General features: G+C 53.7%; 1 protein-coding gene across 15 annotated transcripts in view; it reads left to right on the forward strand.

The window, feature by feature from the left end:
• NFASC (neurofascin) overlaps positions 1–26,546 on the forward strand; it is a 173,821-nt gene that overhangs the window by 115,154 nt on the left and 32,121 nt on the right. For 3 of the 15 annotated variants that reach the window (XM_032466996.1, XM_032467004.1, XM_032466997.1), the window contains 14 exons: positions 3,271–3,321; positions 9,458–9,569; positions 9,987–10,171; positions 11,485–11,616; positions 14,426–14,569; positions 15,226–15,337; positions 15,689–15,855; positions 16,349–16,496; positions 17,736–17,860; positions 18,728–18,772; positions 20,045–20,146; positions 20,598–20,795; positions 21,617–21,687; positions 22,988–23,210. In XM_032466996.1, the coding sequence (XP_032322887.1) occupies positions 3,271–3,321; positions 9,458–9,569; positions 9,987–10,171; positions 11,485–11,616; positions 14,426–14,569; positions 15,226–15,337; positions 15,689–15,855; positions 16,349–16,496; positions 17,736–17,860; positions 18,728–18,772; positions 20,045–20,146; positions 20,598–20,795; positions 21,617–21,687; positions 22,988–23,210 (1,815 nt within the window). Of the gene's footprint in view, positions 1–3,270; positions 3,322–9,457; positions 9,570–9,986; positions 10,172–11,484; positions 11,617–14,425; positions 14,570–15,225; positions 15,338–15,688; positions 15,856–16,348; positions 16,497–17,735; positions 17,861–18,727; positions 18,773–20,044; positions 20,147–20,597; positions 20,796–21,616; positions 21,688–22,987; positions 23,211–25,244; positions 25,361–26,546 lie in introns of all 15 variants that reach the window. The other 12 variants (XM_032467000.1, XM_032466999.1, XM_032467006.1 and 9 more) reach the window with 6 other exon arrangements.

A 26,546-nucleotide genomic window follows, 5' to 3' on the forward strand; every position in this document is an offset into this window, starting at 1 on the left:
CCCTTTTTCTTTCTCTCTTATTTCCCCACCTGTCTCATCTTTTTCTCTTTGAACCCCATGTCACCCTCCTCTGATCCTCCCCCTCCTGCCTCCACAGCTCCCCACATGCTGCTCTGAGCTGCCCGGACTCAGATAGCTACCGGGATGGCCAGCAACCCAGGGACAAGCCCCGTGTGTTCCTGGCAGGGCTGCCCAGCTTCAGCCCGCTTCCTGCCTTCTCCCTGATTTCCTTATTCTGGACCCAGGCCCAGAGAGGACCCCTGAGAAGAAAGTTGGGCTGTCCGAGGTGTCTCCCCAGGGCAGGGGTGACCGCCTGCCAGCTGGCTGAGCGAAGGAGGACAATGTGGTCTGCCCAGGACCTCAGAGTGGCCTGAGCCAGGACAGGGCAGGCAGCATCGGGCGGTGGGAGGGGCAGGAATGTCAAGAGCAAGATGGTCCCTGGACAGATTTGCAAATATTAACTACTATGTATAAAATAGATAAACAGCAAGTTTCTTCTATATAGCACAGGGAGCTATATTCCTGTATCTTGTAGCAACTATAATGAGAAAGAATATGAAAGTGAATATATGTATGTATATGTATGACTGAAACATTATGCTGTACACCAGAAATTGGCATGTTGTAAACTGACTATACTTCAATTGAAAAAAAAAAAAAAGATGGTCCCTGGACAGCCTTTAGTGCCATCACCCGGACCCTTCTCTCCCGGCACGGGGTGATGCATAAAGTCTTCCTGCTGTTTGGGGACTGAGTCAAGCAACCCCCTGCAGTCCTGGGCAGAGGCCCTCACTGTCACACGGGGTAGAAGCAGGGAGATCGAGGTGGTACGGAGCCTTCCTCTGTGAAATTTAGTAGTTAGAGATTTCAGTAACATTGAGAAGCTAGACATTCCAGAAACATCCTTTTCTCTACCAGAGCAGGTAAAGGATTCTGCTTCACTTCTGGGTCCATTACTCCACTGAAAACTCTTTCCCCCAAGCTGAGAAATCCCCCAGGTGATGGGAACAGAACCCTGCCGGCTTCCTGGAGTTCTCCCAGGGGCAGCTTTGGCTGGGGGCAAGTTCTGGGCACCCGAGCCAGCCCAGAATTGGGCACAGGTGCTTAAAATAGCTCAGCTGTGCTCTCTCTACTTTCCTGCCTGGAAAGGACACAAGCTTTTTCTTGAATCTTCAGAACCAGGTCTGGGGATGGGAGGCACAACAGGCCAGCTGGGACAGCTTCAAAGCCTGTTCTCACCAGGGGTTTCTATCACAGTCTGCCCAGCCAGGAAGAAATAAATCTCATCACAGCCAGTTTTTGATTACCTGCATGAAAGGAAGGAGAGAAAGATGTCTAATACAAAATACTGGGTGATACCAAATCATTTTAAAATTTTGTTTTGGGATGCAGTCAAAGACGGACAGTGAAGTCAGACTAACAAAGTGATGCCTGTCCCCCTCTGCCCAGCCCACAGTGGTTCCGGTCTCCGGTTCGAGCCTACCCCCACCCCTCCGGGACCTTCTGCCACAAGAGGCAGCCACTGAGGGAGGAGGGCTGTCCTGAGGCAGACAGTGGAACACTAACCCTGCCTCCTTCGAGTATCTGTGTCTAAGTGACCTTCTTAGGGGAGTCAGAAAGTCTCTCTAAGTTTCTGAGATGACTGTGAGGTCAGTCCTGAGCTTGGTGGCTTCTTGAAAGAGAGAGGTTCTGATTCACCTGGTGGCCTGGGGGCAGGAAGCCAGGCTCCCTTCCCTGTGTGTGCCATGTCCTCCCCCAGGAGAGGACCGTTGCCTCCCAAGTCCAGTTGCTGCCCCCCCCCACCCCTTTGCCACCCTGTCTCTTCAATCCACTGCAGATCAATTTCCACCCTATAGTTCCATTTCAACCCAAGCCGACTTCCCAGACACAGGCTAGGTCTTTTACTACACGCCCCATTTTAAAGCATAGTTCTGAAGAATGAAACTCCTGCTGGGTATTAAGGACATTTGGGAAGCTACGAAACTCACAATTCAAAATTCGAAATTCACAATTCGCAATTCGCAGCAATTCGCAGCAATTCGCAATGCGGGTCCCAGAACAGCTCACGTTGCTCCCACCCTCCACCCCCATTAGTTGTAACAGGATTTGATCTGCCTTCAAATATGCAAATATGCTGGCAACATCTCTCCCCCGTCAGGCAGTTGGGCTTGGTCCAGGCTCTCAGGGCCGTCAGCTTGGCTTCCAGGCGGCTGTTCCGCTCCCCACCCCCTGCTGGCGCTGTCAAAACTTGACTCCAGTAGCTGGAAGGGGACGGTGGTAGGAGAATGGAAAGCTACTTGAGGATGTTGGCATGATTCTGTGCCCTATTCCAAAATGTCTTTTCCACTGAGGCTTAAATGCCCACAAGTTTTAATCACCTAACATTGGAACCGAGGCCACTGATCCCGTTCCTTAAGGAATGTCTTCATCCCAAGCTAGTCTTTTAGAGCTCTGAGTCTCCAGCTCAGTCAGCAGCTTTCTATGTTACAAGCATAGAGCTCACAGCTCACACACTCTCTCCTGTCCCAGGCTCCCCTCTTCATCGTAAAATCTGAACCTCAGCTTGGCTCCCCATGCCTCGCTGGATGAGTAGCCTCCTCAGAGGGGGGCCTTTCTGCCAACAGACACATCTCGGAGTCCAGGGCGGTGCCCACCTGGTCGGGGTGGGGAGTGCTCATTGCTGGTCAGCACAGGATTGTGGGGTGCTGCCAAACGGCCCTCTGTCCCTTTCTGTTGATGACCTGTTTCTCTGTCTTCTCCCCTCACTCCCTCCCACCCCACGCAAGTTAGCTTCCGCTCAGGTAGGGCTTGGCTCCTTCCCCAGGGCTCACTAACACTCCTTTCTCTTTAGCTACCCCAGGAGCTGGCCTGACCCAGAGGCCTAGGAACTGAGGGTTTGGTGGGGAAGGAGTTGTTCAAAAGATTGCTGTGAGATGCCACTAATTCCTGTCTCCTTTGTCAGAAAATACAGTAGGACCAAGCAATCAAAGGTCAAACCTAATTTTTTTTATTAAAAATGAAACTTATTATTGCCTTCTTTTGCAGGATTTAACCTTTTCTTTCCTTTTGGGGGGCTGTTTTGTGTTGCTTGTTCTTCACCAAGCGTATTTCCTTTCCGAATTTGCTGTGTTTCCTTTGCAAAAGCCCACTGGTGCTCCTCGGCTGTTCTGTGGCTTTGCATTTCTGTTGTTCTCTCCCGTTTATGCCTCCGTGACCTCTCCGTGACCTCTCCGTGGTCCCCGTTTGCTCACCCTCTTTTGTTTATTGCAGACCACCCCTATAACGACTCGTCCTTAAGAAACCACCCTGACATGTACAGTGGTGAGTCGCTGTGGTGACCTTGGGAGTAACCTTGCCTGTCCTAACCCCAGTTTGCCTAACTTGACTGACACCGTGTCATTAACTCATGCTGGGTGCCAGGTCGGACAGGTGCCAGGTCAGGGCACCGAGGCTCACCAGGAGGAAGGCGGCCAGTGTGGGAGTCGGAGGCAGCTCCTGTGGTGGTGTGGTCTCTTTGAATGTGCCAGCCTCCAGCTGTGAATTCTGGACAAGTTGGTCATTCCAGAGTAGGACTTCCAAAGAGCTTCTTGGACGGTTCAGGAGAAAATTAGGAATCAGTGGTGGATGGACGGAGAATCTCTGATAGAGGGGTTCCCATAGTCAGGAGGAAACAGGAAGTTGAGTTCCTATCTGTGGTTTAAGGGATACAGAAAGCTCTGTAGTGTGTGTTTAGTGAGCTTTTAAGTGTCTGGATGTGAATTGCCTGCGTTGTGCTCCAGCCTTAGTTACTGGGGTTCCCACATCGCAGGTCCCGTAACTCTTTAAAATCCATCTGGGAAAGAGGCATAAGAGGCTAGCTCTGAGTTCTCTTCCAAGGTAAGTAGAAATGAAAAAAAAAAAAGCTGGACCATCCGCTGCAATCTGTCACCTGGGCCTCTCCTCTCCTCTGGGAGCGCACGCAAATCCAGTGCCCACCCGTCCACACATTTGCAAGCCACAGAACCATTTCCGGGAGGCATATTTCTGACTCATCACACAACTGGTTGCCCAGACTGATGAGTAGAGTAATTGGCTGCTTCCGCACCTGCGCTAGCCCCCAGCCATGGCTCAAGAATGTCGCGTTTCCCTTGAGCAGCCGGAGGAATCATCATCTGCTGCCTCCGGAGAGGCAGCTGGTCCCCGTCATCAGTTACGCCTCAGAAGCTGAGGCTGCAGGTCCCCAGGGGGGTCGTTGTGGGCTGAGATAGATGGGAAGTGTCTGTATTGTGATGTGCTAATATAAACAATGATCCGTGTCTGAAATGGGGGATGGGGAGAGGGCGTGAGAGCAGGGGAGAGAGGCAGAGTCCTTAACTTGGCACCAAGCAGCCAGAGCCACACTGAGATCCTGCCAAAGAGATTTACTGCCCGAGGAAGCAGGGAACCTTTGCTGGATTCTGGGCATTGTTTGTTTTCAAAATAATGGGGCCAACCACCATTGTGCAAGAGCCCCAGAGCACTGGTGTGGAATGTGCTGCATTTTTTTAATTGGGTTCTGCGTACTGTATTATGGAAGTATTCTTAAAGCCTGAGTAGATCAGAGCCAGAAGGCTCCTCAAGCAGCATCAGGCCCACGCTCCTTGCTTTATATAAGACAAACCATTGAGGAGGACATACAGGTAGAGTTGTTCTATCAACGATGTAAGTTCGAGTGGTTTCAGCCACTTAAACCAGTTTGTGACCAGTGGCAGCTACTATTATAGGTGAATAAATGGGACTTATTAGGAATCAGCCAGAGCTATGAAACCAAGCAGAGCTCACAGGCTCTCACAGGAAGATCGACCTCATCTCCTCAATCCAGGGTAGCACAGAGCTGACCAAGTATGACACCAGCTGGAAAGGATAGGGAAGTCAAAGTGAGGCACATGTTGAACAAAGGACAGCTAGCTTGAATGCTTCTAGAGAGAAACAGAAAGGGAAAAGGAAGGAAAGAAGACAAGGTCCTTCCTGAGTTCAGGGAGCTGGACAGAGAGAGTCAGTGTGATGAGCGACGCCCAGTGCACCTCTCAGCTTGGCTTTGAAATGTGTCACGTCTCTTTTGTAATGGTAGGGCCACCCCGTAATTAGACTTTGTCCTAGTGGTTTCTCTAGTGGTTTGGTATCCCCTGAACATGTGCCAGATGCCCCCGGACCTGCTAAGTAGCAGGGGGAAGCTGGTCTGAGATTGTAACTTGCCACTTATTTATCCAGGCCAGGAGTCAGGAAATTAAGGGCATGCACTCTGAGGCAGACTGCCTTAAATTAAACTCAGGCTCCAGAACCTACCATTGAGTGATGCTGGGCAAGTCATTTAGTGTGTCAGAACTTTAATCACCTTATCTGCAAAATGGGTATATTCCCTGCCCCCAAAGGATTGTTGTGAAGATTAAACAGGACAGTGTGCCTATGGTTCCTAGTATGTCTCAGACACATCATTGGTTGATAAGTGTGACCACTGTTGGTGTCAGAGGGGATGGTTTAGTGTTGACTGTGTCCAGTACAAGTGTTCTTTGCTTCTGAAAATAAGAGAGGCATGGAGAACTTGAAGAGAAGCTTAGGGGAGAGAGGCAGGCACAATTATGGGAAGAGAGTACTCTGGTAGGAGAAATTTTAGAGCAGACCAGAAAAATGAAAGCTTTTCAGAATCTCAGCTGCACTGAGAGCCAGATAAGAGAAAAGCTCCAACTGCTCCCTCAGGCACTTGGGTCAGATTTATGGCAGAGATTTCCCGGCAGTAGGAAGTATCAAATGTTACTAGACAAAGAGTTTTTCTCATCTTCGGAAGTGGTTTGGCCAGCCGTTCCTAGAGCCAAGAGTCAGATGAGACTCCAGGGATCCAGCCCCATGAGTTCTCAGTTCTCAGAATCAGAAGCAAAGGTAGGACCCAGCCACCCCTAAAAACTGTTTTTGGCAAAGATTTTCAGATACATCTGATTCATTGAACTCTTTTCTGCTCACATGGAGTATTGGACAGAGCGGAGCCACTCGGATTTTCAGCAGTCCTGACCTGTCCTCTTGCAGGTGACAACTGGGGCATTTTTCATGGGCTCTTTAAAGCCGAAGTGGTTGACGCAGAGGCGTCTCCTGATGTCCTCCTGCTGCCCACATTCCCCTGGCAACCCAGGAGCCCACCCTTGTACCACAGCCTGTGAGAGCAGGAGAGGATGGACCGCCCTTGGCCTCGAGGTCAGATGGGCACACGTGGGAAGCTCTCCCTGAATCCCCACAGATGTGAGCTTTAGCATCTGGACTCTGAGCTTGATCAGATACTGGGTCCAATTCCAGCCCTAAGATGAGGGAGTGAGAGAAGTATCATCGAGCTGGAGAGGCTGAATCCCGCCTCTCAGATGTGGTGGGATCCTATGATATCCTAAAAGGGTGGGACCCTAAAAGACTCTGCCATCTTCTACCCATTCAGAGTCTCATGGAGTCATCAGCTTTGTCACCACGACTCTTCCTGGGTCTGCTTCTCCAGGGAAAGAAGTTAGCTGCCCTCCCTTGGGAGCAGTGGCTCCCAAAGCCACCAGCTGGATTATCCTTTGTAAATTTTCCCGTCAGTCTGTTTCACATAAGACCACACTTCTTCACGATCTTCCCTTTGGGTCCAACCTTCTCATCCCTTAATGATGCCGTGTGTCACCCTGACTCCTCTTCAAGCTTCCAGTGGCCTTAACAATCCTGTTGAGATGCCTTTGGAGCCTCTTAATTTCCAGCCCAGCTTCTTTTTTTTTTCCCAGTTTGGGCTTGAGTTTATTCGATAGCTGCCAAAGAGAGATGGCATCTTAGCTGAGATGGTGAGAACAATATTCAAGGAAAACATAGTGGAAGGACTTCACCAGAGCAGCTCATTACGACAAAAGAAAGATATATATCTTTCTCCTTGACCTCTTTTGCCCTTCAATTTTGGTTTTCTTTGGTTTGAGTAAGAAAGATATTCCCAAAGTCAGAAGTAGGAACATCCATCCAGAAGTGCATCCATCTTTCAAGAGAGAAGATACAGAATAGATGCTGGGACAGAAGCTTTGGCCCCAGGTGGTCCAGAATCCAAAACATAGCGGGCTTGTGACCTTGGCAAGTCTGTTGACTCCACTGAGCCTCAGTTTCCTCTGTGGAGAGTGGGACTAATACAACCCAAGTTTGCTGTGGGAATTAAATGTGATGATGATGGAGACGGAGCTGAGCCCAGCCCTTGACCCATAATGACTGCTCACCAAAGGGTAGCCCCAATTGGTACCTCTGCTTTCAGGATGTTCTTCCCCATATTTTTGAACTTTGGCTCATTTCCCAGTAGCTTCTCCTCCTCTGGGATGGCCCTGCAGTTGTGAGCCCACAGCCGACAAGTGAGGTGTTGCCGTAACCTTTTTATAGTCACAGCTGCAGCAGGTCAGGGCAGCCACGGCGGGTCTCGTGTTCGTCCCCCCCTTCCCCGTGCTTAATGCTTTGCTGGTCACGGGTGCTTGTGGGGCTGCACGCTGCGGTGTGAATTAAGTGTCCGCAGCGTCCCACGTTGGTTTCTGCAGGTTTTGTTCCCACGTGGAAGGAGTGTGCTGACCGAGCTTCCACATAACCCCAAGGTCCCCGGGTCTCAACAGATTCACCAAACTGCCACCAGAGCCTCCTGCCCTGAAATCTTTTCCTTATGATGCTCTTGACCTTGTGTTGTCTGACCGTTTGGGTGATTCTGTGACGATGGGCGGGAGGAGGCTGCTGCTTTGGTATCAGGCTTCTGTGGGACTGGGAGCTGGATGCTATAAGAGTTATAGGTAAAGATGGTAACCAATTAACCACATAATGGATTAACCCCTTCCGTAGCCACTGTTGTATATGTGTGTGCTGGGGGACAGATGAGGACATCTACAGAAAGAGAGAGAACGTGGGGTAAACTGACGCCTTCTTTTGTGTTCTCTTCTCGCCTTGCATTCATTCATCCCACAGACATCCACTGATCGCTTGCCATGTGCTGTAAATTGTGTCAACAGCCTCACTACCTCTGCATTTGTCTCCTCCTTCTCTTCCCCTTGACAAAAGGATAAAATAGACGCCACCTGTGTGAAATGCACTCCCCAGAGTGCCGATGGAGAGCTCCCCTAGGACAGGATCCCCACTGCTCCAGCCAGACTCCAGCTAGCGTAGCAAGTCCAGCGATGTCACAAAGATAGAGATCCCCCTGCCACTCTGTCCTCATTGTTGTCAGCACCCAGTGACAACACCTGCCCTCCGCCCAGAAGAGTGCCTTGTTCTCGCTCCAGGCGTGTCTGAGGGCTCCCAGTTCCTGGAGCTCTGCCTCCCCTCCCCCTCCCCCTCCCCCCTTTCCAGCTGAGTCAGAGACCCATTAAACCCATGAATAGGCCCAGCTTATATTTATATTTTCAACTTTTCTTGTTTACAATCATACACCTCTTGAGCAGGGGGTGACTCCTGCAGTTTCCCTTTGGCTTTGGGGTTCCTCATTGCAAAATCCTTGTCCTTCTCTGTTCCGTCTTATCCATCTCCGTGGAGCTGTGCAGAGAGCTCTGAGGGAGAGGTGAGGCTCAGGTAAGGTGGGGTCCACTGCGCTGCGGTGTTCCCAGGCTTGCATGACCCCTTCCACAGGGAAACAGCCTGCCTGACAGTGTCAGTCTCTGTGCGCCATCTGGCCTTCAAAACCTGCGCACACATGTCACTGATTCGAGCCCCCGCGGCTGCTCCAGCCTCGTTGAATTGTAGATCGCCTCCTCCATCTTGGCTGCCACTTGCCTCTCACCCCTCCCCCAGTCTCTCACATCCAATTAACACCCTCCTCCCCAGCCCCCTTCCGAAGTCATTAGTGAAGAAGCAGAATGGTCTTGGCCCCAAAGTGATTTCCTGTCATCCCTGTTTATTAATTCTCTCCATGTCTTTGCTAAACCATTAATAATACTCCCTGTATCTCTGATTGTTCATCTGAGTCTTTGTGGCTTCATCCCAGCTCCTTGTCTCCAGGGTCCCAAAGAGCAGGTTATCCGTCCTGTGACCCCAGTATGGGGGCCGTCTCTTTCTTCCACTGCTGCTGAGATGGCTTCCCCTGGGCCACCGTGCTGGCCTCTGGATCCTAACACAAGATGCTCAGGGAGTAAGCCACTCACTGCTCAGGCAACCCCTCCCCCATTCCAGGGGCAGAGAGGCTGACTGAACCCTGAAGGAAGCCGGGCTCCTCTCGGCATATCCTTTCAGAACTTAGAGCCGCTCACACACCTGTGCCAGTGGGGCCAAGGAGCCCCGCGCTTCCTAACACATCTCTCTTAATGATGCCCCAGCCCTTGGGGTGGTTTCAGCTGGGAGGTCTGGGGCTTGGCGCCCCTCAGGGTACGGGGGTAAGCAGGAGGCAGGATGACATTTCTCTCTAGCCGGACAGCTTTGGCCTAGCCAGGTCAGCCCTGCGGGCAATGGGCTCACAAGAACTTGTTCTATCCGATTTCAGCCCGAGGAGTTGCAGAAAGAACCCCCAGCTTCATGTATCCCCAGGGCACTGCAAGCAGTCAGATGGTGCTGCGTGGCATGGACCTCCTGCTGGAGTGCATCGCCTCCGGGGTGTACGTACAGTCTGCACCCCCACTTCTGGCCATCCTTCAGGAGGATGGGGTGGGGGTTGTGCATGATCTGTTCTCATTGCATTTTGGTGGCGGGGGGCGGTGCAAAAAGAGAAGCAGACAGCTCCTAGCGAGGACTCTGCAAATCATAGTCATCACCATCCCATTCTGGCCGCCTTCCTTTTTTAGAGAATGAGGAAAGGAGATGGCTAGGCTTCCCCTACCAGATCCTCCTGTGATCTCAGATAAGTCCCTCGGGCACCCTGTGGCCAAGCATCCCCTCTGCATAGGAAGGATCAGCTCCCAGAGGACATGCATCCTCCGGGGACTTTAAAGACACCTGGGTGTCCCAGGCTCTGTACAAAAATAGCAGAGCCACATTTAGTGATAAGTCCCTGTTTCTCACTCGGTCCCTCTTAGCCCAACACCAGACATCGCGTGGTACAAGAAGGGGGGAGACCTCCCATCTGACAAGGCCAAGTTTGAGAACTTTAACAAGGCTCTGCGGATCACCAACGTGTCCGAGGAAGACTCTGGGGAATATTTCTGCCTGGCCTCCAACAAGATGGGCAGCATCCGGCACACGATCTCGGTGAGAGTAAAGGGTACGTTGTGTGTATTTCTCATTATGAGGACTTTGCCGGCCCTACACTCCGTGACCACGCTTCCCTCTCTGGGTGGCCGGGGCAGGATGAGTGGGAGAATCGCCCAACACACTGATTAGTGGCGATCGTGACCTGCAGGAATGGTGTCACCCCCTGGATGTGTATGTCTGTGTGCGTGTGTGTGTGAGAGAGAGAGAGGAGGGTATTAAGGAAGGGAGATCCTGCCTGGCCATTGCCCGACGACTCCTTGTCCCTGGGGCTCCTTCAGCAGGTGCACCTTCTCCCGTGACCCATTTGAATCACCCAGAGCCTTTCCTGTCTTTCGTTTTGCATTCCAGGTCACGGTGTGTTGTCTTAGCCCTGTGCTGTCTGTGTACTTGTGCACGGTTCTTTTTCAAAATGAAGAGTCGTCATGGCCCAAATTATTTTTTTTAAGTCACTTCCCTCCCCCCAAAGCAGAGATGGCCCACCTGAACTACAGGAGGCAAGAGAGCACGTGGCTTTGCGGGTCCCAGCCATGGGTGGCGGGGTGCACCAGTCGCTTCTCAGCCTGAATGGTGGGGCTGAATGGAGGATGGGGATGATGCTGTCTGATGCCTCAGTGCAAGAACTTTCTTAGCACGTGTTCAGTTGACCTGTGACCGTGATTTCAGCACCACATTCAAACCAGGGGTTCTTAACCTTTCTTGAAGTTGCAAGCTCTTTGGGAATCTGATCCAAAGGACCCTCCTCTCGGAAAAATACACAGCCACATATTCAGAAAAATTTCCAAACAATTGGAATGGGTGGCCAGCTACGAGCTTCTGCTCTTACCAAAGCTTAGTGCCTAAAAGAATGAATAGCAGGCCTTTCCTAAATGGTCTGGTCTAGCAGCAGCAATGACAGAAATCTGGAGGGGACAGCTCCTCCCTTCTTTAGCACTCTCCCCAACCTGAGCCCTTGGGTGCACATCATGAATGCCTGGGGAGCTCTAAAAGCATTGGCTGCCTGGCTTCCCCAAGGATTCTGATGTAGGAGGTCGAAGATGGGCCCTGGCATCCATGTTTGTGAAAAGCTCTTCAGGAGGCTCCAATGAGCAGCTCCAGTTTAGAACTGTTGTTCTGTGAACTCAAAATAAACCAGTCAGCATGTGTGGCCCCAAGTCGTCGAAAGGCAGGCTGGATCGTCATCCTATTAGGATGAGCTCTGGGCAGTTGGCCAGGGCCGGGAGCTGACACTCAGGGGCTCCTGCCTTCCTAGAGGGAGCCCATTTGATTCCTTCTGCCTGCCCGTGTCACCTGACACCCCCGCCTATGCCTGTCCTTGTCTTCCAGCTGCTCCCTACTGGCTGGACGAACCCAAGAACCTTATCCTGGCTCCTGGCGAGGACGGGAGACTGGTGTGTCGAGCCAATGGGAACCCCAAGCCCACCGTCCAGTGGATGGTGAATGGGGAACCTTTGCAATGTGAGTAACATACCACTGTCCCACCTGCCCCTGCTCTGTCTCCTGTTGGAGGATTCATATCCCCAGCCCTGTGGGCCAGCCCTGTTGTACCAGAAGTAAGGGGGCAGCCCATCTCTTTGGACGTCTCAAGAGGGAGGGAGCCTGCCTCCTTTGTGTGGGAGAGAACAGGAGGCCTGCAGTTCTGTTCCCATGTTTAGAGATTTCTGCTCCCTTGGAGTTTTTAATCAATTTCTGCATTCTGCCCTTAACAACTGCAGAGCCCAGTTCAAGGGCTGGAGGCCTCGGCAGCATCCAGAGAGTATGGATGGGCTCTGAGTGATGGCTGGGACTCAGGAGACAGAGCAGAGCTTGGTAACTCATTGCCATTGTTTGCCCAAGTCCCTCTCACTGCTGAGGGCAAAATAAGAGGCAGGGTTATGCAACAATATGAAAGGTGTGGTCGCATACGAGGGGAAGCTTCCCCTTGAGCGCAGAGATGCATGCTGCAGTTTCATTCCACCCAGAAGGCTGGAGTGTGTGCCTCCAGGGCCCCTTCGAGCCAGACGTCTTGGTCAAGTTTTCACATCATATTCACTCCAGTTGTGTTTACATTTTAAATGTCATGTCCTTTCTCTAAGGGATCAGAGGAAATGCGAACAGTGCTATCCACCAGAGGGGGCAAAAAATAAATGGTGAGAACTCAGAGCAACAGCTGACAGAAGCAGGTGGAGAGGCAGGGACACAGGTGGAGGAGGTGAGACGCACCTCTCTAGACATCTGTTGTGTGCCAGGCACTGCACCTCCCTCTTACCTCTTTAATCTCAAACATTAAAGATGAGGAAGTGAGGCTCTGATGGGTGCAGGAACTGCCCGAGGTCACATGGCTGGTAAGCGGTGAAGCTGGGGACTGCTGTGACAGCGCAACACGCCTGCACCGTCTAGCACTGGGCGTCTAGCTACCCCAGAAAGCACCCTTCCCCTGGATATGAGCAGCATGTGCATGTGGCCTCCCTCTGCCCTTCTCCCTGTTTGGTAGCTGTTTGGAGACAAGGCAAACAAAGGTGCTAAACATCACAGCAGCACTGAATAAATGCAGAGTCCAGGATTTGCAGCTGAGCCGTGGTCCTGGGAAGGTCCCCCATCACTCAAGGGAGTGGCCCGGAGGAAAGCCGGTTTGTGAGAATTGCCGGGCAAGGAGGCATCAGGTTGTTGGCATCGGCTTTATTTGTGCCTTTTTGCTGAGTGGGGACTCAGGAAGGAGGATAAGGATGCTGACCTCAGCTTTGTTCGCCTCCTGCTGACACCCCAGTTCCGGCTCAGACTTGCTATCTGTCGGATGGCGCCCGCGAGGCCAGACCCTGTGTCCTCCTCTGCCGACTCCTGGGGTAGGTGTGATCCAGCCTGGATGAGTTCACGGATCACGCAAGCCAAGTCATCTGGCCCAGTCCAGAAATGTTACCGAGGAAAGGCACCTTCTGGAGGTGAAAGACGAGAGAAGTGATTCTGTACAATTCTAGAAAACTTTTATCTGCACAGTTCGTTATCCCGTCATCACTCTCTTATCTTAACTTTCCTCAGAGAAGGGGAAGGATGGCAGAAATGCTTCCCCATTTGGCAGCTGAAGGAAATGGGGCACAGAATGGGTTATATGATTTGCCTCGGGTCTTAGAGTGATACGGAGACAGTGTGAGAGCCCACGGGCACGCCCCGGCCCCTGCTCTCTGCTCCCTGCGAATGGGACCAGGAGGCCCGGAGGAGGGAGTGGTCTCTTAGTGTGGGCACACATCTTGGGAAGATCAGGGAGCTTTGGCAAATACAGGGACTCCTCTGGCTCCCAGCAGGCATCAGTCTTCGCGTTTAACCTTGTGAGTGTCTGCTGAGTACTCTGCTCAAAGGATGGGAAGGTGGCTGGTCCCGTCTAGTTGTATATTGCTTTATTCTTTTCAGAACACATTTGAGTTTAAATGATAACAATGATGATCAGTATGTGCTCTGCTCATACATAGACTCTCAGATCATCCTCCTAAAACCCCGCAAGCTGATATGTTATCCCCATTCTGCTGACAAGGAAACTGAAGCATTGAATAGAGCTGGCAGATAATGTGGTTAGGATTCAAACCTCTCCTACTTCCATGAATTGGGAGTTTGGGATTTGCAGATACTAACTACTATATACAAAACAGATAAATGGCAGGGGAGGGTATAGCTCAGTGGTAGAGTGTATGCCTAGCATGGACAAGGTCCTGGGTTCAATCCCCAGTACTTCCATCAAATAAATAAGTAAATAAGTAAACTTAATTACATCCCCCCAAAAAGATTAAAATAAAATAAAAATAAGCAAATTATAAAATAGGTAAACAACAAGGTCCTATCCTATAGCACAGGGAACTATAGTCAATATCTTATAATACCCTATGATGAAAAAGGATATATGTGTGTGTATGTGTGCATAACTGAATCACTATGCTGTACACCAGAAACTAACACATTGTAAATTGATTATACGTCAATTTTTGTTAAAAATCCATAATATGGGGGAAAAAACCCTCCTGTTTCCAAAGCTCATGGTCTCAGCCACATCTGCCCAACTGCTATGTAGGTCTGACTGGGACTCCTGTTCATATTGCATGGACTGAAATAAACTCCAGCAGGTTCAATGGTGGAGCCAAGATCACAGCCAGGCAATGGTGGGGCCGGACGCCAGGTCTGAGAGCCACCCAGTGCTGCTGCCTCCATGGCACCCCAGTCCTAGGAGGCCTGGCCAGGGTCCCAAGTGCCCTTCGCCCTGCCCTCCCCCGGTTCTCACCAGGAGCATCTTTCCTATCTGTAGCGGCACCACCCAACCCAAACCGCGAAGTGGCCGGGGACACCATCATCTTCCGGGACACCCAGATCAGCAGCAGGGCCGTGTACCAGTGCAACACCTCCAACGAGCACGGCTACCTGCTGGCCAATGCCTTCGTCAGCGTGCTGGGTGAGTGCGCCCCTCCCTCCGCTTGCCCACGGCGGAGCCTCCTTGGGGCTTGCTCACCTCGTGGGTACATTTTCTTCTCCGGAGGTCAGCCAGGCTGGTGGGGTAGGAGGGCAGCAGGATCGGGGAAGCACCGAGACCCAGGATGAGATTTGCAGGGAGGATGGAGGACTTAAAATCCACTGAGCTGATGTGCGGACCAAGTTGATTCCATGCTAAGAAGTCAGTCTTAGCCTCCTCCCTCCCCAGATGAGAGGATGGACCGTCTCATCTCCTTGGTGTGTCCAGGCTGACTCACCATGGGTTCTCCATGGTCTCAGGGTGGGAAATAGTCCCGAGTATGTTCGTGGCTCTCCTGGAGCAGGGAGAGGGCAGCGGGCAGGTGCAGCTAGGAGAAGCCTAGGTGGAGAACCTGTTGGGAGGTTTGGGGGAACCCTTTGTAAAAGCTGGACTGGGTGTCGGGTGGATTAAGAGCAGATGGATAAGCTTCCTCCTTCCTCACCTAGTCCTGAGAGGCTTCTTAAAGGAGGGCGGTTGATAGGGGAAGGTACCCTGGGGCTTGGGAAGCTGCCGCAAGGAGAAGGCATGTAGAGATAAGACTGATGCGCAGAGAGGAAGGGGAGACTCCCCACCCACGACCAGTTCTCTGGGGGTTGCAGACGTGCCGCCTCGGATGCTCTCAGCCCGGAACCAGCTCATCAGGGTGATCCTGTACAACCGGACGCGGCTGGACTGCCCGTTCTTTGGGTCTCCCATCCCCACACTCCGATGGTAAGTTCCAAGAGACCAGGCTTCCCCCACAGGGTCATTTGTCCCACCGTTCTCGCTCCGTCTGGCCCATGATAGGTATTCAGCAAGTCCTGGCAGCCTTAAAAGGTTGAAGCTGGGAGGAAGTAGACAGATCATCTAGGTCAACCTCTTATTGTGCCAAGAAGGAAACCGAGGCTCAGAGACTTGCCAGGGCCACCCAGTGGTTGGAGGCAGACCCACAAGGCTTAGGGCTCCGGGTTCCTAGCGCCGGGCTCCTACCCATCCCTGCCTGGGCTCTCGAGTGGCTGCCGCCCCCACTCCCTGGGCTGGCCCGTTCTCAGTATGCTGTGTGTTCTGCTGCTCTGTTGTGAGGTTTAAGAATGGGCAAGGAAGCAACCTGGATGGTGGCAACTACCACGTCTACGAGAATGGCAGTCTGGAAATCAAGATGATCCGCAAAGAGGACCAAGGCATCTACACCTGTGTCGCCACCAACATCCTGGGCAAAGCTGAGAACCAGGTCCGCCTGGAGGTCAAAGGTAAAGGAGAGGGTTGCTAGGCAGAGGGCGGGGCGGGGAGGCGAGGAGGCCATCTCCCCAGAGTTATCCCACGTGTTACTCACTTTGAAATGTCCCACACCTAATTCTTAATCCCCAGCAGGACCTCCCTCCAGGTCTGTGTGTCTTCCCCGTGGGAGTCCCGCGGCCAGGACCTCCCTCTGGCCTGGCGCTGGGAACACTGAGTCATTATCCGCCTGGCCCATGTAGAATTAGTCAGGGATGCCTGCTTCCCACACCAGCGCCCCACTACCACCCCAGAAGCTGCGCCACATGTTCCCGAGCTGGATAGAAAGGATGTGGGGATTGTCTACCATTTGGGATCACCTCCCCTACCATTCATGTAACCGAATCCTATTTCTGCCACCTTCCGTGGTCCTGCTAACCTGGCAGTCATGCGTGTCACACTGTGTGACCACACGGGGGTGGTGGCAGAGACTGTGTTGGTGATGAGCTCCCGGGGGCTTCTCCGCAGACCCCACCAGGATCTACCGGATGCCTGAGGACCAGGTCGCCAAAAGGGGCACCACGGTGCAGCTGGAGTGTCGCGTGAAGCACGACCCCTCACTGAAGCTCACGGTCTCCTGGCTGAAGGACGACGAGCCGCTGTACATTGGGAACAGGTCTCTGCTCCTCCCTTCTCCCTGCCTGCTGCTCGTCTGGGGCGTTTTCTTGTCCCCTGCTCTTGGTGATGCACTGAAGAATCCAGGGAATCCGTGTCTTGTGCGTCACTGCAGAACGCTGAGGAGGGCGTGACAGCCTCGGTGACTCCCCCATCTCAGAGAAGACCCACACCTGCACCCCTGCACCCCACTCTCCCATCAGCGCTCTGCTTCTCTCTCCTTTTCCTCTCTCCTCCTTCTCCTTTCTACCGACTCCTTTCTCTCTTTCCTTTTCTCCCTCTCTCCCCTCACTCCTCCTCTTTTCCTCCTCCTTTTGTTTCTGTCACAGCCAGGACCCCCCTCCCCGTCCCCTCGCCCTGCCTGCAGTGCCCCCAGTTCCCCAGCAGAGGGCAGGGTTTGCCCGAGCAGACTCTAACCGTTGTGTTTTGTGTGGTTCTCAGCCCTTACTGCTTCTGGGACGATTTATTAGGCACACACTGCCCCCTCCCTCATCCAGGTATGGATTTAATTGGAGTTGGGGGAGAGCCCAGGCATAGATAGTGTTTAAAAGTCGCCCCCCTCTGTTGTTTGTGATGTGCAGCCAGGGTTGAGAACAGCTGGTCCGAGCCTCCCTCACAGGCTCTTGGCTGTACCCTCTTCCATCTCCGGGACGGGTGGGACATGAGTACCAGCTGTTTCCAGCGATCATCTGGTTTTTTGCAGAGTGTACCCTGTGGGCAGGCACAGGCATTCTGACACTCAGTGATGCTCACAGTCCACCCTACTCTTGGGTGCCTTCCTGTTTCTGTGGGAGACAGTTCAGAGGAGCCCAGGGCACTTGGCCAGAGCATGGGCACCAATCTGGGCTGAAGACAGAGCTGGAAGTACAAGATGATCTGCCTTTTGGGGGGGTGGGCCTAACTGCGCCATCATTCAGGAGGGGAACACAGCACAGGAAAGGCGCAGAGAACAGAACCAGAGTGGGACTCGAGGACAGCGAAGGCGGGTCAGGGCCTTCCATCAGGCACTGTATGTGCTCAAGTTGACGTGAAGACCCTTGCCTCTCGTGAAGCATTGAGATGGAGCCTGGTGTCCCCTAGGAGAGGCTGTGGCCACCCAGACTCTGACGCTGCCCTCTCCTTCCTGACTCACCGTCACCCCTCCAGGGAGAAAGCAGATGGGCAATGCCTGGCACCCCCACCTCCCCCCTTCACTGCCCCCGACTTGCCCTCTTCCCAACCCCTCCCGGGTCCTTTGCAGGATGAAGAAGGAGGAGGACTCCCTGACCATCTTTGGTGTGGCAGAGCGGGACCAGGGCAGTTACACGTGTGTCGCCAGCACCGAGCTGGACCAAGACCTGGCCAAGGCCTACCTCACCGTGCTAGGTAACTGCTGCTGCCCATCCTGGCGCTGACCTCTCCCTCCCCCCTCTCCCCGAGGCCAGAGAAGCGGTGGATGGTTCCCAGGGCGGTGCCTGTGGTCAGCAAGCCAGCTAGGCGTGGTGGTCCTCCTGCCTTCTGACCTCAGGGTTAGGCAGCTCCTCCTTTTGGGAATGAGCTGGGCTGGATGCCCTGCCTCCTGAATGAGATCGTTAACTCACCCAAATCCTCAGTGAAGGGGGCCTGAATGAGAGCGGGAATGGACGGAGGTTCTCATTGTGGTCATTTTTTGCCAACGTTACAGCTAACTCTAAACCACTAAACCGATTAAAACAATCCATCCTTCAAACAAGACTGAACTTTGTGTTTGTCCTTCCGACACTCTCTGCTGGCCTTACTCTCTGCCCGCCTTTCTTGGTGGGATTTGACGGGGAGCCTTGCACTTAGGCGATCCCGTCTCACCCTGCCCTCGTCTCCAGGCCAGACTGTGAACACTAAGCCCTCCCAGGCCTGGGGAGGCAGCCTCTCCCAGGCAAGCTACCTCCTCCTCACCTCTGCGCGCTCTCTGGGCGCCCTACTGCTGTTACTGTCAGCAGCTTTCGTCCCTCCCCGGTGGACGGGCACAGTCACAGGGAGCGGAGGGCCCAGAAGTAGCTTTGGGACAGGAAGGAGACAGTTTCTACCCCCGGCTGTGGAGGAAACACAGGAGGGCCTTCATCGGGGGGGTTACTCTCCATGGAAGTTGGGGAGGGGGGCGGCGGTGAAGATGTGCAGGGGCAGCCATTCAAGCCGAGGCTGTCTAGCCCCACCCTCCCAGAACGCCTTTATCCCCAGATAACCTGCTAACCTGGATAACCCATCTTACCTTTGCAGCTGATCAGGCCACTCCAACTAACCGTTTGGCAGCCCTGCCCAAAGGTAATTCCTACTAATCCCGGGACCCCGCCAGGCGCTCCCTGGGGGTCTGGGAGGGCGGCGTCTAGGAGGGGGACGACGCTGCAGGACAGGGTGTGCTGTGAGCGGGCCAGCGGGCAGCACGCCCACCCCCAGCCAAATCCGACTCCTCTCCAGAGTCTCGTGTCACTTCCCTGAGCCCTGTCACAGCCCTACTCTGTCACCTCCCTGAGCTCCATCATGACCCGGGTTCCCGCTCCTCTCACAGACTGAGCTCCGCATGAGCGCCTGCTGCCTCGCCCCGCCCCTCACCTCTGGCCACGCCCACCACTCCCTGGGGAGGCCTGGTCTCTTCACCCAGCTAGGCTTCGGAAGTGTGTCCGGTCCCGCTGGGAAAGCCCACTTGCTTCGTTATCCATAGGCGCACCTTTTTTGTGGCCTTCTCACAGCTGCTGCTGTATGCCCATTTACAGCCTGCACACATGCATGTGCAACACACACAAATGTGGGCTCCTGACTCACCTTTCAGATCCTTCCAGTAGCCAGCCAAAAAATGTGGAAGTGGCTGGTTCCAGGATCCAGGATGGGGGAGAGACCATGCCTGCCCTCACCAGTCAGTGGCCCAATGGCTTTATCCCCAGGCCAGGACGGCACCCACTTAGGACATCTAATGAGACTGGGGCCCCAGAAAGATGCTGCCCCACCTTTGTTGGGGCCCCTCTGTCCTGCTGTCCATCACTGAAGCTTCTAGACTCAAGTCCCTATCTCGTCCCTGGCCTGGTCCTCTGTCTTTGTCCCCCCCATTCCCTTAACTGGTCTGCCCTGCTCAGCACCCCAAACAACCCTTGGACTCCTGCCCCTTCAGGGCTTGGCACACAGAGTAGAGGATTATTATGAGAAAATGAGACAAAATCTCATACATCCTCACCGGCTTTCCTAAATGTTGTGACCTTGGGTCTAATGCATGGGACAGCATTTTCCAAAGGCTTGCCCCCCAAGAGCATCCACAGAAGTGAGGGAGGGGGTGGTCCCAGTTTTCTCCGTGTCCTGCATCCTTCGATACTCTTTTGGGGGTGGCAGAATTTGCGGTTTCCTCTTTGTTCTTCCTTGAACCCTGAGGGAAGGGGGTGGCTCCTGTGCTGACCCTCCAAGGCCAGCTGGGGTTGGTTCCCGCTGATGGTGACCTCAGCCCATCAGGGACCTGTCCCTGGGACGGTGTCCAGGACTGAGACCAGCACGGGGACCGGCCAGCTCTAACTCGGGAGTCCTGCGTGATGTCTTCCTCTTTGCTGCCAGGACGGCCTGACCGACCCCGGGACCTGGAGCTCACCGACCTGGCTGAGAGGAGTGTGAGGCTGACCTGGATCCCGGGGGACGACAACAACAGTCCGATCACAGGTCAGCCGGGGGCCCCGCGCGCCCCTCCGGAGAGGAGGGGCGGGGGCAGCCTGGAAGCCAGAGGCCTTGCCCTGCTTTCTGGTCCCACTGCTGCCTCACTTGATGTGTGCCCTGGGCTGTTTTTTTTTCTTTTTCATCATTGGAGTGAGGGGTGGTAATTAGGTTTATTTAATTTATTTAATTTTTATTTTTTAATGGAGGCACTGGGGATTGAACCCAGGACCTCGTAAATGCTAAGCATGTGCCCTACCACCAAGCTACACTCTCCCCCCTGGGCTGTTGACAGGATGCAGGGAGGCCTCGGTTCCCCTTTCTGTGTCTTGCGAAGACCACCTGTGCCTTTGTTTACCCAAAGGAGATTAGACAGACTAATGGAAACCCAGAGGGAGCGGCCTTGAGAGAGAACTCGCTACCTCAGCTCCTCAAACAGCTGTCTCCCTCGCCCCCTCAGACTACGTCGTGCAGTTTGAAGAGGACCAGTTCCAGCCAGGGGTCTGGCACGACCATTCCAAGTTCCCGGGCAGTGTCAACTCAGCCGTCCTCCGGCTGTCCCCGTATGTCAACTACCAGTTCCGGGTCATCGCCATCAATGAGGTGGGCAGCAGCCACCCCAGCCTCCCGTCCGAGCGCTACCGAACCAGCGGAGCACGTGAGTGTTGAGGGCTAACGGGTCCGAGACCAGGCACCCAGACTTCAAACCGAGTGCCCTCCAGCCCCAGCCACACAAACTCGGGCACGTGACTTAACCTCTCCAAGGTTCAGCTTCCTCATCTCTGAAACTGAGAATACTATCATCCCGGGCCGGCTGTGAGGATTCCTTACGTTTGAAATGTAATTTGGGTTCTTACCATGATGCCTGGCATATAGCAAGCACACAATACGTGTTAACTGTCATGTTTGTTATTACTAATATTACTAATAGTATTAATAATTCTTGGTGATCTGCTTTAAAGGGAAAAGCCATGGCAACAGTTTGCAATAGAAACATACCTTCTGACATTGTGTCAGATTTCTCCACACACTTGGGTAGCGGAATGTTTACATTTCTGAAACCACACTCACTGGCTCACTGAGGGTGGAGACGCTTCCCCAAAATATTAAATGCTGGATAAACCAGTCTGGTATTTAACACATTTAGTGGCTAATCCACAAAGGGGATGATCCACATTGAATTGGCTGTATGGACTACCTAAAGTGTGGAAAGCCTTATGATAAACGCTGTCTTGTAAGGAATTAAAATTCAAAAGAAATCATCCCCGCTTTGGGGGTTTAAATCTTAGCTAGGAAGGCACATCATACATGTGAGAAAGCGGCAGAGCAAGTTCACTTGCTTATGGGGTAGAGTGTTTAGAAAGATGCTGAGAAAAGACAAAGCGCGGAAGGGACCAGTCGGGTTGGGGGAGAGGAGCTGAGTACTGTGCCCTGTGATGCACAAATCGGACTTGATATTTGTATCCATTTGGGTTCCAGCCCCTGAGTCCAACCCCTCTGATGTGAAGGGAGAGGGGACCAGAAAGAACAACATGGAAATCACGTGGACGGTAAGAGCCCCTCCCAGCCCACCCAGGAAGGGCCAGCCTACCTAGCAGCCTGTGCCTGGGAGCCCTCGCCCTTTATACCCGGACCCCAGGGCCGCGGGGTGGTCAGACCACCTGGCTGGTGTGGAGGCCACTCTTCCCTGCATGGAGCATCCAGAAACCAAGCAGGTGGATGTCTGAGAGCAAGATTTAAGACAAGAGCAGGAGCAGTGGTGACCGAGGAGCACAGACTGTCAGGTTGGCAAAATCAGAATCCGGCAGAATAAACGGACTTCTTTAGAAGAAGGAGGGATTTAGATGACTCTCTAGGAAAGATTTAGCCTAAACACCGGGACCTCGCTTTGGGGCGTTCTGGGTTCCTCCTACTGGACATTGTTGGGAGAGGGGAGAGACCAGTGGCTGACTAGTCCTCCAGTGCCGGCCACCTTTAAGTCCAGGATGGACAAGGTGACTCAAAAGATGCCCCCAGGCCAGAATTGGGAAAGTCCGTCTTCATCTTGGCTCACTGACCACATTTTCCAAACCAAAACTGGGATAGGTGGCCTCAAAATGACTTTTTTTCAAATCACTTCCAAACTTAAGAGATTCAGATTCAGCCACTGAAATATTAACATTTTTGTGCTGTTGCCATGAATAACGGAAACAGAGAGACACAATGTTTGGGATCACTGACCACCCCCATCTTCTGAGGGCCTGGTCTCACAGCAGACTTGACAACTGGGCTGAGCCCAGACTTAAGACACCGGGGCTCATCTTCAGGACCTCCCAAGGGTTGGTTCCTGATCCACAGCTCCCAGGGGACTGCTTCCTGGCCCTTAGGGAGTAAAGACAGAGTTACGCCCACTCTGGGTTCCGGCCTTTTGGGAAGGACAGGGCAGACACGCATGGATTCAGTAGGACTAAAATCTGGAAACTGAATTCGTTGACAGCAGGCTAAGCCAAAACTCCTTCCTTTCTGGCTTTGGAGATCATTATGTCACTGTCTATGTTTTGTTTTCTGGTTGCTCCATCACAGGAAAGAGTCCTGTTGCCAGTAAAGCTTTCGCTCCCTGTGCACCTGCCAAGGGGGTGGGAGTCAGAGTGACCAGGGCTTGGGGGGAGAATCTGCATGCTGCTGGCTTCATAGGACTGTGGGCTCCGGGGGGACTTGGCGTTGGTGGGTATGTTCTCCTCAGCTCTGCAAGGGAGCTGGTCGCTATTGGGCAGGTGGGGCAGGGTGCCGGGCGCAGGTAGACTGAAGGCTGTGGGAGGCCGGGCCTCCTCGCCCGCGCCCTCTCCACCCCTGCCATCTCTCCCTGTTCAGCCGATGAATGCCACCTCCGCCTTTGGCCCCAACCTGCGCTACATCGTCAAGTGGCGGCGGAGGGAGACCCGAGAGACCTGGAACAACGCCACAGTGTGGGGCTCCCGCTACGTCGTGGGGCAGACGCCCGTCTACGTGCCCTACGAGATCCGAGTCCAGGCCGAAAATGACTTTGGGAAAGGTCCTGAGCCAGACACTGTCATCGGTTACTCCGGAGAAGATTGTGAGTACCCTCCCCGCCCCCACCCAGGACCCTCACCGCTGGGCCGCTCAGGCCACCCTCACAGACCAGGAACACCTGGGGGAGTTGGGGGGCCGTGGGACTTCCGAGAACATCCTGGGAAGACAGCCAGTTCCCAGGAAAGAGAAATCCTCTGCAGTGGCCTACAGCAGACGGGCCCCAGAAAGCATCAGGAGCGGAAGCATTATCATCCAAACACTAGTTAGAATTACTGAACATGGTTCCCTAGGCCAATGCACTCATTTTATGTACGTGAAAACTGGGGCCCTGCAAGGGAGACCCCTGCTACTATTGCACAGTAGTAAATGTCAGCTTTGAAAATAGAACCCAGGCCTTCTGGTCTACCTTACTGCCAAGCCTTGCTAGCACCAAGAAAGACTTCAGGACCATGCATTGCAAAGGGCCATAATTAGACTCCTCCGTAGGGAGCAGGGCCACAGGCCAGACTCTTCCCCTGGGGTCCCAGGAGAATCCTTGAGGGATTGAGATCTTGAGGGACCGACATCTACAGAGCCCCCAGCCTGGAGCTCCAGACCAGTCACCTGCTGGCATCCCCACTGTTGCTCTTAACTCCTGGAATTGAACATGAGAAGAGAAGTTCTTTGGAGGCTGTCCCTGTACTGTCAACAAGACTCTGGGTGTATATGTAGGAGTATGTGCCTGGCTTTCCAGACGGTGGTGGCCTCTCTGTCCCCAGCACATCAAGCCTGTAGGCTGCTGAACAAAGCAGGAGGGTCGGTGGCACCCCTCCTGGTCAGAGCAATCCATGCCCTGGTGGGTCTAGGTTTGCTCCAAGAAGTCTTTAGGTGGACGGGGTGACCAGAAGGAAGGGAGGAGAGTCTTAGGGAGGAGCAGAGCCACATGGGCCAGTTCTGGGCTCAGGAGGAAGGCCAGTGGTGTTCGTAATAGTGAATGGGAGGAAGTGAGGGTTGAGCCCTGTGCCCCACTTTCCTGGAGGTGATTATGGATGGGACCCACTTGGGAGATAAATAGGGGGGATCAGCAGGCCTTCTGTCCGTCCCACTCCTCATCTCCATGGTGGCAGACACCTCCAGACAGAAGCCGGTGGGGACTCCTGGAGGGTAAGTATGGAAAAGGCAACCTCTCGCCGTGGACTTCACACACTGCCCCACAGCCTCCATCGCGTCTGTCTGCCCCGCGGGTGATGCTGTAGAGGGGAAGGGGCAGAACTGCTTTTGCAGCAGAGTAGAGAAAATGGAGATGAGAATCAGTTATAGAGGAGGGAGTGGCCCTTCCTTTCCAGGGAGCCACAGGATCAGAATCTTTTCCTGAATTAGGTTAGGGCGTCATCAGTCTGTGGGTAACATCCCCTGCAGGGCCTGGAAGGAAGGAAACGCCACTTAGAGGGGACCACTTCTAAGACGAGGACAGGGTTAGAGGGAAAAGAGCAAGGTCTGGCAAATGACCTGGAGGGCCAGCAGCATAGGATGCCATTATACCATTGGCCTGGAGGGGCAGGGGGCAGGTGAGTCTCCGCGGCCAGAGAGGGTTGCCTTTGGGTCGAAGGGTGCAGTGCTGTCATCCTGCAGCCCCGCAGAGAGGCAGCCAGGGGAACAGATACCATCCTCCCCTTCCTCCTGCCCTGGGATCTCCTGTTGGCGCCTCCTTTTGGGCAGACCCATCTGGAAGCCTGAGAGCAAGGAGCCGTGTTGACACAGTCCGGAGAGGATGGCTCCCGGGTCACGGGGCAGGGTGGGGAAGGCGGACAGTGCAACAGAGGGGCAAACTCCCGGCATACGAGGGCAGCACGTAATTGCCCTCCATACGTGTAGGCAGATCCCTCCACCTGGACTGCCATCCCTTTGTCCTGACCCTTCCCCGGCTCTTCCAAGTACAGGCTGGGGATGGAGGAGGCGTGGCCCCTGCCCTCGGGGAGTACCCAGTGTCCAGAGTGGAGCGGAGGTACAGGCCAGCAGAGAGCAAGTCTGAGAGGGAACTCGAGTCCAGGGGCCAGCCCAGCCTGCATAACTAGCTCTCTGTCCTGACACATTGCAGATCCCAGGGCTGCTCCCACTGACGTTAAAATCCGAGTCCTGAACAGCACAGCCATCAGCCTTCAGTGGAACCGCGTCTACTCCGACACGGTCCAGGGCCAGCTCAGAGAGTACCGAGTGAGGAAGCCAGCTCTGGGCCCCGCCTAACCACCCAGCTCGCTAACCAGGGTGAGGGGGTAGCAGACGCGGGCTGGCAGGTATCTGGAAGGGGTCCCAGGGAGAGTTGTTGGATCCAGAGTTGATTCAAGAAGATGATGTCTAGGGCTAGCTGTTCAAAAATACACCCAGAAAACAATGATATGCTCCCAGACGTACCCTGCAACAGGTATGCCGGGAGATTCTGGCTCAGCAGAAAATGGCGTGAAGGGCGCTAGGTCTGGGGGGACCTTACGTAGCACGTTATGCTCGTAATACGTGTGTGTGTGTGGACACACGTGTCTTCGGAAGCAGTGCTGAGGCACCGCTGAGCTGCACCCCTGCCCTCCCCTAATGGTCCCTGCTGGGCTGCTTGCCTCACCCGGTCTGATCTCATGAAGCCCCCACTAACAGGCAGAGACCCTAGAAGGATGGAAACGCCTTCCCTGTTGTCACAGCCAACTCCGATGATTGAGGTCGGTTCTTGGCCTCTCCTGGCCTTCTCTTCCACCCCTGCCATCTGTCTCTTTGAAAGTGTGAGCTGAGGTGAGGGAAGAGGGAGAGAAAACCCGGGGTGTGCGAGGCTGTCCCTGATGAGTAGCTCTGTTTAAAAGTTCCTGGGGAGGCTGTAGCCCTGGGGAAACACGGGTTCTGTGGCTTAGAGGTCATCGACAGTTGGCTGATGGACAACTAGGGGCACACAGAGGGAGTCAGTCTCCTCCTGGGCGATGAGTTTGGTAGGGGAAGGAAGGCAAGATGACGTATACAGCTTAAATGAGCTCTTCCCCAAATGTTGACTTGCACCCGTTAACCTACTTGCCTGGAGACTTTTTTGGCTAAAGCTCCCATCGGGTCCCCCTCTCAAGTCTGGACTTCCTCCTGACCTTGCCCTTGGAGGCACCGGGTGATGCTGGTGTGACAGCCTGACCTGGGGCTTCTCATCCCCTGCTCATCAGACCTCGTGTCTCAGGCTCTCTCGGCTGTATCTGTGACATTGCCCCTTGCACAGGCTCCCCTGCCCCGTCCCCTGCAGCCTGCTCTCCCACTGACTTGGACACACCACTATCCCATTCCTAAAGGTCTTCCAACAATATTAAAAGAAACCATTTGACTTCAAAGGATTCAATCAACCCTCTCTTATATTCAGACTTCTGGGGGTACCTGCTGC

The sequence above is a fragment of the Camelus ferus genome, chromosome 23, assembly GCF_009834535.1.
Source record: "Camelus ferus isolate YT-003-E chromosome 23, BCGSAC_Cfer_1.0, whole genome shotgun sequence".
Taxonomy (NCBI): domain Eukaryota; kingdom Metazoa; phylum Chordata; class Mammalia; order Artiodactyla; family Camelidae; genus Camelus; species Camelus ferus.